Genomic DNA, 11318 nt, shown 5'->3' on the forward strand with positions numbered 1-11318 from the left:
TGCTTTTGGATGTAAAGTTCTATAGATGTCTATTAGGTCCATCTGTTCTAGTGTGTTGTTCAGTGCCTGTGTGTCTTTACTTATTTTCTGCCCGGTGGATCTATCCTTTGGGGTGAGTGGTGTGTTGAAGTCTCCTACAATGAATGCATTGCAGTCTATTTCCCTCTTTAGTTCTGTTAGTATTTGCTTCACATATGCTGGTGCTCCTGTATTGGGTGCATATATATTTAGAATGGTTATATCCTCTTGTTGGACTAAGCCCTTTATCATTATGTAGTGGCCTTCTTTATCTCTTGTTACTTTCTTTGTTTTGAAGTCTATTTTGTCTGATATTAGTACTGCAACCCCTGCTTTCTTCTCACTGTTGTTTGCCTGAAATACGTTTTTCCATCCCTTGACTTTTAGTCTATGCTTATCTTTGGGTTTAAGGTGAGTTTCTTGTAAGCAGCATATAGATGGGTCTTGCTTTTTTATCCATTCTATTACTCTATGTCTTTTGATTGGTGCATTAAGTCCATTTACATTTAGGGTGACTATTGAAAGATATGTACTTATTGCCATTGCAGGCTTTAGATTCGTGGTTACCAAAGGTTCAAGGTTAGCTTCTTTAGTATCTTACTGCCTAACTTAGCTCGCTTATTGAGCTGTTATATACGCTGTCTGGAGAGTCTTTTCTTCTCTCCCTTCTTATTCCTCCTCCTCCATTCTTCATATGTTGTGTGTTTTGTTCTGTGCTCTTTTTAGGGGTGCTCCCATCTAGAGCAGTCCCTGTAGGATGCCCTGTAGAGGTGGTTTGTGGGAAGCAAATTCCCTAGCTTTTGCTTGTCTGGGAATTGTTTGATCCCACCATCATATTTAAATGATAGTCGTGCTGGATACAGTATCCTTGGTTCAAGGCCCTTCTGTTTCATTGCATTAAGTATATCATGCCATTCTCTTCTGGCCTGTAGGGTTTCTGTTGAGAAGTCTGATGTTAGCCTGATTGGTTTTCCTTTATAGGTGACCTTTTTCTCTCTAGCTGCCTTTAAAACTCTTTCCTTGTCCTTGATCCTTGCCATTTTAATTATTATGTGTCTTGGTGTTGTCCTCCTTGGATCCTTTCTGTTGGGGGTTCTGTATAATTCCATGGTCTGTTCGATTATTTCCTCCCCCAGTTTGGGGAAGTTTTCAGCAATTATTTCTTCAGAGACACTTTCTATCCCTTTTCCTCTTTCTTCCTCTTCTGGTATCCCTATAATACGAATGTTTTTCCTTTTGTATTGGTCACATATTTCTCTTAGTGTTGTTTCATTCCTGGAGATCCTTTTATCTCTCTCTATGTCAGCTTCTATACGTTCCTGTTCTCTGGCTTCTATTCCTTCAATGGCCTCTTGCATCTTATCCATTCTGCTTATAAATCCTTCCAGGGATTGTTTCACTTCTGTGATCTCTTTCCTGACATCTGTGATCTCCTTCCGGACTTCATCCCACTGCTCTTGCATTTTTCTCTGCATCTCATCCCATTGCTCTTGCATTTTTTTCTGCATCTCTGTCAGCATGTTCATGATTTTTATTTTGAATTCTTTTTCAGGAAGACTAGTTAGGTCTGTCTCCTTCTCAGGTGTTGTCTCTGTGATCTTTGTCTGCCTGTAGTTTTGCCTTTTCATGGTGATAGAGATAGTTTGCAGAGCTGGTACAAGTGACCGCTGGAAGAGCTTCCCTTCTTGTTGGTTTGTAGCCTTTTCCTGGGAGAATAGCGACCTCTAGTGGCTTGTGCTGGGCAGCTGTGCGCAGACAGGGCTTCTGCTTTCTGCCCAGTTGCTTTGGGGTTTATCTCCGCTGTTGCTGTGGGCTTGGCCTGGCTGGGGCTGTTCCTCCAAAATGGTGGAGCCCCGTTGGGGGGGGAGCAGCCAGGAGACTATTTATCTCCGTAAGGGGCCTCTGTGCTCCCTGCTGCCCAGGGGGTTAGAGTGCCCAGAGATCCCCAGATTCCCTGCTTCTGGTCTAAGTGACCTGTCCTGCCCCTTTAAGATTTCCAAAAAGCACTCTCCAAACCAAAACAACAGCAGCAACAATGAGAGAGGGAACAGAAACAAAGAGAAAAAAAAAAAAAAAAGGAAAAAACAAGCGATTTTTTTTTTTTTTTTTTTTTTTGTCCTCAGGTGCCGGTCCCAGGCACCCGCTCACTGGTCCTGCTGCCCTGTCTCCCTAGCACCAGGGTCCCTGTCCTTTCAGGGCTTCCAAAAAGCACCCACCCACCGGTCCCGCAGGGAAGGAACGCTCAATATTCTTTGTCCTCAGGCACTGGTCCCACGCACCCGCTCACCAGTCCCGCCGCCCCGCCTCCCTAGCACCGGGGTCCCTGTCCCTTCAAGGCTTCCAAAAAGCACTCGGCAAAAAGAGAGAGAAAAAGGGGAAAAACGCACGATTTCTTCCGTCCTCAGGTGCTGGTCTCAGGCACCCACCCACCGGTCCCACAGGGAAAAATGCAGGATATTCTTTGTCCTCAGGTGCCGGTCCCAGGCACCCGCTCACCAGTCCAGCCGCCCTGCCTCCCTAGCACCGGGGTCCCTGTCCCTTTTAGGCTTCCAAAAAGCACTCGCAGAAAAGAGAAAAAAAAAAGGGGAAAAACGCGCGATTTCCTCTGTCCTCAAGTGCCGGTCTCAGGCACCCGCCCACCGGTCCCGCAGGGAAACACGGGGGATATTCTTTGTCCTCAGGCGCCGGTCCCAGCCACCCGCTCACCAGTCCCGCCACCGTGCCTCCCTAGCACTGGGGTCCCCGTCCCTTCAAGGCTTCCAAAAAGCGCTCGCCAAAAAGAGAAAAAAAAAAAAAAAGGGGAAAAACGCGCGACCTCCTCCGTCCTCAGGCACCGGTCTCAGGCACCCGCCCCCAGGTCTCGCAGGGAGAAACGCGGGATATTCTTTGTCCTCCGGCGCCGTTCCCAGGCACCTCCTCACCGGTCCCGCCACCCTGCCTCCCCAGCAACGGGGGCCCGTCCCTCTAAGGCTTCCAAAAAGCGCTCGCCAAAAAAAAGAAAAAAAAAAAAAAAACCGCTCCGGTTTCTCTCCACCCGCCGGGAGCCGGGGGGAGGGGCGCTCGGGTCCCGCCGGGCTGGGGCTTGTATCTTACCCCCTTCACAAGGCGCTGGGTTCTTGCAGGTGTGGATGTGGTCTGGATGTTGTCCTGTGTCCTGTGGTCTCTATTTTAGGAAGATTTTTCATTGTTATATTTTCATAGCTCTATGTGTTTTTGGGAGGAGATTTCCACTGCTCTACTCACGCCGCCATCTTGGCTCCGCCCTATATCTCCCTTTTTATTAGAAGGAATCTATAGGGAGATAAGTATCTTTGTGTTCACAAAGCTGTAATGATGTGGTAGTATAGTTCTAGAGTTTCTTAGCTCAAGTTCTATGCTCTTTCTATAAATAGTAAACACTGTTATGAGAATAGGTAATCAGGTGTATTCTTTCAGAAAGACTTCATTAATTGTATGCTTTTCACTAATTAGAATGTATATTTTTTTAAGTTCAACACTTGTAAAGCTCATTTTATGCCATTTCACAGGAAGTTAAACAAACCTTCCGTATGCCTCCCCCATGAAACAGAATGTTCAATTTCTATGCAAGCTTATAATAAACGTTAATATCCTTAGGAACCTAAAAGATTATGCAGCTTGAACAGGTAAGTAGTTAAATAAATATTTCTTATCAGAAGCAAGCTATGAAATATTGGAGAGGATTTCTAGATATTCCTAAGTAAGAGCATTTCAGTTCTGCTCTAATATTTTCAGAAGGTCTTTCCCAACCCCCACACCTTTCCCACCAGTTTCATGTAATTTCTTCAAGTACAGTTTTGCGCCTGTTGGTGTTTTGTTGTACAGTCCTGGAGTTCACTGCAGAATTTCAGTTCAGAAGAAATCAGTTGACTTGGAAAAAGCGTAATGTTCCCAAGCTCACAGGACCATTAGTTACTCTGACTAGTCTCTTAGAGAAATAGAGCTACTGTTTATCAAAGACTTCCAGATAACAGATTAGTCCTAGGCAGTTTACATAATGATTTCTCTTAATTTTCAAAGTAATCTGGTCAGTTAAGTATTCTATTATTTTAAGCCTATTTTACAGAGAAGAGAACTGAAGAACAGAAAGATGACCTGTCACCTAAGTGGCCTATCCAGAATGTAAATTCTGCACTTCACCTTTTAGTTTTTAGCTTTTTCCCATCCCACCCTAATATTTCGAATTTTCAGTATGTGATTGTATGTCTCTGTAGCCATAGTATGACAGCTGTGAGTTACTGATAGAAATCCTAATGCAAACTGCCTTTTTTTAGGCCTGCCTTTACCCACAGGATGAAGTCCGTATTCTTCTCTAGGTCTGTCTTAGTTTGGCTTTCAATATATATAGTTTCATCCTGATTCTTTTACATACTCTATGCTGTAGCCAATCTGGACTACCTAACCGTTCTTGAATAATATACCTTGTGCTTTTCTGTCTCTGAATATTTATTTAGGTAGTTCTTCCCTCCGAAAAATTTTCCACTTCTTTTCCCTTACCTTCATCTCTACTGAAATCAGAAATGCCAACTACATGTTATGGCTAGATGGCCGAGTGTTAAAATCATTGAGACCAAGACTGCATATCACCATCATAGAGTGAATTTCTGGAGTACAACGTTTGATCTAGTGCCCATTGTCAGCTGTTAGATTATTCTGTAGTCATTATATTTATGGCCTATTTTCAGTACTAAATAGTTGGGTATTTTCAGCTAATGTTCATGGGGGAACTTAAGTTTTTCAAACTTAGTTTCTATAAAATATGTTTTCTCTCATACTTTATATTCATTATGTCTGGATGAAAGGTGAATTTTCAGTGGGTATTGGACTTTGTCTTGATGCATAAAATTTTGAGCTAACAAAAGTTGGCATTCTCCTTTTATTATAGTATCTAAATGCTAATAAACAACTTAGAAAAGATTAGAATTTTTGTCTAACTTTGTATTACATTTTTGTAAACATTTGCTAGCTTGAAGTTATACACTGTCAGTCTTTCTGTATTCATTTAGCTTTTGCAAATTTTACATTATTTTTGTTCACAAAATTAACAGCATTCAGTCATTAATTTTTGCTGTATTCTTGTATGAAAATACTGATCTATATTTGAAACTGAATATTCATATATTAATCCAAAAGTTAGTGTTTTATTGAATCAGTTGATGGTAATTTACATACCGCATTTATTTTTGATCATGCACAATTTTATGAGTACCAGGAATGATGTTATGGAAAGCATTCTGCAATTTTAAGTCTAATAGCTGATTTTAGTTCAGTGTTGAGACTAATGCCTAACTTTGGTACATCTCTAAAATGCTTCTAAACCTTAATAGAACCAAGACATCTGTACTTACTCTCAAGTCTTCCCTAATCCTACCCTAATCCTACCCCTACCTACAGACAAAAATCTGCTGCTTTTCTGCACTTCTTTCCTAAAAAAATTACTTGGGGTTCCAGTGTTTTCATCTCTGGTTCTGTCATTTTAGTTCTTCATTTCCATTCTTTCACCTCAGTCTTTATCTTCTGTTCTGTTTCTTTTTATTTTAATTCAGCAACATTTATGGAGCACTTAAACTCTCAGTGCTTTACACAGTATGATTTCAGGCAAGTGAAATTTTAAAACTGCCTTTAAATCACAACTCAGATATTATCACCCAGCCTCCTGAGGAATGCCTTCTTACATCTGTATTCCCATATCATTTTGTACTTGCTTGGTTTTTATCTCTCATCACATTGTAAATAGGAAGTCTGTCTCCTTTGTTAGACTGAGCTCCTTGAATTAGAAAACTACATCTTGTTCATTTCTGTGTCCCCCGAGAACCTGAAACAATACCTCAGGTAAGCAGGTACTTAATACAAAGGAGTTACATCACATAGATATTTAATGTGTAGTAATTTTATACTCATGCCTAACAAAAAGATAAATAATTGAAATAATCAGGCAGTTTCATCTGCTGTTTTACCCAGTTGAGTGTATGTCTAGGTTTGGGCACAAAATAAGAAGTATGATTATGTTGTTCCTTCAGTCAGTTTCTATTCCCACCCACATAACTTCTTAAGTGAACATCTCACCAGGCTTGAGTGTGTATAATTCTTTTGAAGATACTTTTCATGATCTCATACCTGATAACCACTTTCACTTGTGCTCTTTCCAGTGATGGTGGAAAAGCTAGCTTTGTTGGACTTGAGAGGTGGTGTGTTAGTCTCTAACATAATGCTTTCCTAAGAAATTATCAAGGGTAATTTTGACCAGACTCAATTTCACTATATAAACACTGATTTTAGAAACTAACCCTTTATAAAAGATAGGAATGCCACTGTACATAATTTTACTAAATGAGCAATCTGCCCTTGCTCTGAGTTCCTATAGCGCCTATGCCTTAAATGACATTTTCACTGCTTATTTCTTAGCTTTTTATTCATGTCTGATGCCACCAGTTGGAAAGCATGGATCATATCTTCATACTTCTTTGTATTTGACATACTGCTTTTCACATAGTATTCATTTATAGAATAAATAGACATTTTAACATGTGTTTATTATGCTCAGGTCTAAATGAAGAATAACCCAGAAGCTGTATCCTTTAACTCACCATCCATTGTTCATCCACCTTTACTTTATCAAGTAAAACCATTTGGTAAGTTTTCCCTCCCAACTATCACATTTCTGTCTTTTCCACAGCTCTTCCGACGTGTTGCAGCAGCTTTGCCTGGAATGGAAAGCACACAGGACAGAAGCAGAGAAGACAGTATCCTTATTGTTTTACCAGAAAATTTTATTATTAACACCAATCTTAGAGCCCCACTTGGTTGGTTAAGGAATATTATTCTGTTACTCTTTGCAGCCAGGAATTGGTGGTTTAGCAGCATAGAAACTGAGGTTTTCTATAGCAAAAAAGATCTGCCAGATCTATCCAAGTGTGCCCTTTGCAGCCTACCGTTCACTACAGTTCATCAATGAGAAGGTTTGTGTTTGTTTGCTTGCTTTTTAATGAGCAGGCAATTCTTAGATTCCTAGCCTCTTCCTTCATAATTTTGAATATTGCTCGCTCTGGGCTTTTTCCCTGCAGTATATATAATATTTTCCTCCCCTGCTTTTTCTAACTTTTCAGCTTTCTTCTTGGCACAGGCAGGAAATAACTCAGTCTGGAGCTTTATCATGGCCTCTGCTTACAGAAACAGGACATAATGAAACACATCTAATAATAGGTATTTCAAAGGATTTTGCATTTTGATATTTTCATTTCAACCTAGTGTTTTTCCATATGTAGACATTTTTATTAAGCCATAGGATTCATAGCACTTTGTATTCAGCTCCTCGTGCTTCTTAAATGTTTTATGTTTTCTAAACCTTTATTACTTTTAATAGTATAATATGTTCTACATAATTGAAGTCCCAATATTTATTATTAAATTCTCTCCCCACTGTCAGAACTTCTTGTAGGCTATTTTCAGATTTTTATTATAGATAATTCCATAAGGGACATGATCTTTATATGTTTCTTACTCCTATAGAATAATTTCCTTGGGATAGAGTCCCATGAATAGGGCTTAACTTTATTCTGACCCTTGCTTCATAGAGTAGATGTAAGCAAGTTTATTCCATTTGAGCACCTAATATGGTAAGCTAGAAAATAGTATATCTGTGTGGGCTCTGGAGTCAAGTAAGAATGGAAAAGGCTTGTCAAAGAAGGCAGTGTTTGGCAGAATTGGAATTGTACTTTTCCATTTACATCTCCTTAACTTTTGTTTCAGTGATTGACATAAAACTGGAAAAGCCTCAGGAGCAGCCAGTCAGTGAAGGAGGCTGTTCCTGCTAATTCCCCATGGCACCTTCAACTTTTCTCCAGAAGCTCACTGCTTTGGCACCCTTACTCTTTCATTGACTGCAGTGTGAATATTGGCTTGAACCTTTTCCCTTCAGTAGTAACCTATCGCAATTCATCATTGCTGCCTGTTTCGTGGAGATGATCTATTAGCTTCACAAGCACAAAAAAAGTCAGTGTCTTCATTATTTATATTTTACAAAAAGCCAGATAATTCCAGCCTATTCCAGTGATAACTTTCAAAATTAGATACAATTTCTTAACATTTTTTCCCCTTTTTAATGTTACGATAATGTACTTCAAAATGATGGAAATGGCTTGGTTAAGGAGCAGTTGCTACGTACTTGGTACGTCCTTGTTTTTCTCACCTCTCCCTAACCCCAGTCCCTACCTTAACACTCCCTCCTTCAAAACAAAGATGAGGTGGCAAAGCAGCAGTCTCACCAAGCCCATTGGAATTACCCTTTGGTTATAGCAGTACTACTTGCTTGAGGTCTTGGGCCAAGATGTCCAAAATTATTCTTGAGCACTGACATAAATTATTAAGACCTTATTTGAAGTGAAAACTCAACTATTATGGTGCAGGCAGTGCTTAAGTAAAATAAGAAAAGAGTTCTGGTGCATCTTCAAAATGAGTCCTAATGAACATACCGAGTACTTAAGAGTAAAGGAACGTAAAATGTATTTCTGACCAAAAGAAATTGACTTTTTCACATATTGGACTCCTGGGGAGAAAAGTGAAAATGCTTTAGAACAGGTTTTTAATATTTAATTCTTCTAATAAACTGTTTCTCCCAAGACTTTAAAATTGTTCAAGACAGAATTATTCTGCTTAAAAAAAATTTTTTTTTTAGGCAATAGATTTATTTTGGGTTTTCTTTTTTAAAAAAATGCTATGCAGGCAAGACACTGTAGAAGTCAAACTCCTTTAAGAAGAACCAGTGAAAGAATTTAAATTTGGCACCTTGTTCAAAACTACTATAACCAGTAGAAACAATGCTATCTAAAGCTTACCAACAAGAGAATCCTCAACAGAATAGCAAATACTTTTGCTCAGGACATTTCAGGTCAAGTTGAAAACAGAAATGATTTCAAAAGCCCTTGAGGCAGATTTGAAAAATAGGGAAAGGAGAGAATGGAAATAAAACTCAGAATTATGCAGATTTATGCCTTATTTTTTAGCTTTTTTTTTTTTTTTTTTTTAATGTTGGGTCTTTGGGCTGGTTTTGCTTTGTGTTAGATCTGTATAGTTTGGTTAATTAACTAGTGATTTAGTTTTATATTTAAACTTCAATTAACCTTTTTTCTTTGGTGATATTTATTTCTTTGCCTTTTTTTAAAAACTATTTTTAATTTTTAGATGTTTTTGTTCAGTCTGTTTAGAGCTTCATCACCATGGCAATATGTATTTCCCTTTAAACACTGCAAACAAATATACTAAGAGTGCTTCATTTTAATCTTTACTAGTTATTGTGAGATTGCTGTGTAAGTTAATAAACACATTTGTAAATACATTGTTTGCAGGAAGAAAATTTCTGAGTTGCAGCTCAGGAAAAGCCTGCTGAATTTGTTGTAAGCATTACTTAACACAGTATAAAGATGAAAAGACAACAAAAACATCTTCATATTTCCTCATACCCTCACTGCAACTGGGAGAATCTTATTCCCCTCTCTTTCCTCTTCCTCCTCCACTTCTCACTTAATGTCACCTTGTAATATTCAGAGAGCACTTGGATTATGGGTCTAGATAGAGAAATGCTTTCAGATAATCATTAGCCCACATACCAGTAACTTACACTTAAAGATGGGATGGAGTTGTAAAGTGCTTTTATAATACAATATTATTGTTAAAGGCAAGGGTTGACTTTTTTGTTTTATTTTGACATGGCATGTCCTGAAATAAATATCAATTCAATATGGCAGATGGGTCATATTCTTTATTTGAAACAAGTTGTGATTTCTGACATGGGGGTGATTGTCTTCCTACATTGTAGCATTTGATTATTTTTATGTATCTTTAAGACAGTGACCAGTTATGCTGCTTTTAATATTGGTCTTTTTATTCGGCTTGGGGTTCTTCAACTGAAGCAGTGAAGTGTGTTCATAGTCTAGATTTTTTTTTAAATAAATAGTTTTGCTGCCAAAAAAGTACAAATAAAACACGAGAAAAAAAGTAACTGACTTGGTTTCCCATTCCTGCCATGGTGGTAACATAGCATGTGCTTACTTCCTCCCTAGAAATATAAAGGGTACATGGAATCCAGAAAAACTCAAGAAAAATAATAAAAGAAAAGCCCCTGGGGGAGTCAGAAGAGAAGACTCTGTTCAACTGTTGAGGGTACTGGAGAGTGGCTGCAATTTGAAAGACAGGGCCGCTTGTAGAGGCAGTAATAGGATGTAATAAGAAAAGGTAGTTTAAGTTCTGCTTTTACCTCCTCACTCCTAATTTGGCCTTGGGACAGGGGTAGCAAATTACTGCCCTCCCATCATATCCAGCCTGCTACCTGCTTTTTAAATTCAGTTTTATTGGATCTCAGCCATACTTCCTCACTACAAAGGTGGAGTTGAATAGTTGTTAGAGACCTTATGGTCCCACAAGCCAAAAATACCTTCTGTCCCTTTACACAAAAAAGGACCGAGCCCTTCCTTGGGACAAATCATAGTTGTCCCACTTACTGTAGACATGGAGGCCCCAGGCCAGACTACTGGTGTAGGTGTCCACAGAGGTCATATCAGGGCAGTGTAATCCCTGATAGAAAAGGAGTTGATGAAAATGAATGGAGAAAGACCTGCGTGATGCCTTTTCACTTAATCTCTACCCTTTCCCTTTCAAAACATCAGTGGACTGTAATCTAGGGAGACTGTCTCATGCATGAACTGATTCTTCCTAAACCAGGTTTAAAAGTATATGGCCCTGAAATAAAGTATGGTTTAATGGGATGATACTGAATAGAAGCAGTTACATGTGGTCTTGTGATTCCTGGCACTCTGTCCCAAGGTTTGTTGCCTCCCATTCTTAAACACTTGGTATTCTGGTCTTTAACCTTTGCCCAGTATACCTTCTTAGACTTGTAGCCCATACTCCCAGGAGGGTGCAGACTCGTGAGCCAGAGTAGTTGGATACCTGAAAACTGCCCCAGAAGAAAAGGTGAATACCATCTGAAGCAGAAATACTTGAAAAGATAACCAGTAATTTAAAGATGGTATGATAAATATTAAAGAGAAATCATTAGCAGTATGGGACAAAAATCATAAAATAACCAAATGTAACTATATAGTTGAAATAATGTGGATGAGATAAATGGTAGACTGGATTCCATTGATTGGATTAGGGAGAACATTAAAATGAGAAACCCTTTGATTAGAAAGCAAAGAAATAGGAAATAAAGATTAGAGTATACATAGCATCCAGTAGCAATTACAGAAAGATAATAATTATATAGAAAATAATTTTGAATAATT

The 11318-nt window shown here is 38.9% G+C and overlaps 1 protein-coding gene across 2 annotated transcripts in view; it reads left to right on the plus strand.

Annotated features, from left to right (window-relative positions):
• Nucleotides 1–9776, plus strand: part of RAB6A (RAB6A, member RAS oncogene family) — a 118267-nt gene extending 108491 nt beyond the window's left edge. For both annotated transcript variants that reach the window (XM_037026280.2, XM_037026279.2), the window contains exons 7-8: nucleotides 6713–6779; nucleotides 7786–9776. In XM_037026280.2, coding sequence (XP_036882175.1) covers nucleotides 6713–6779; nucleotides 7786–7850 — 132 coding nt within the window. In that variant the 3' untranslated portion in view covers nucleotides 7851–9776. The remainder of the gene's footprint in view (nucleotides 1–6712; nucleotides 6780–7785) is intronic.
• Nucleotides 9777–11318: the final 1542 nt, after the last annotated feature.

Source organism: Manis javanica, chromosome 11 (assembly GCF_040802235.1).
Source record: "Manis javanica isolate MJ-LG chromosome 11, MJ_LKY, whole genome shotgun sequence".
Classification (NCBI taxonomy): Eukaryota; Metazoa; Chordata; class Mammalia; order Pholidota; family Manidae; genus Manis; species Manis javanica.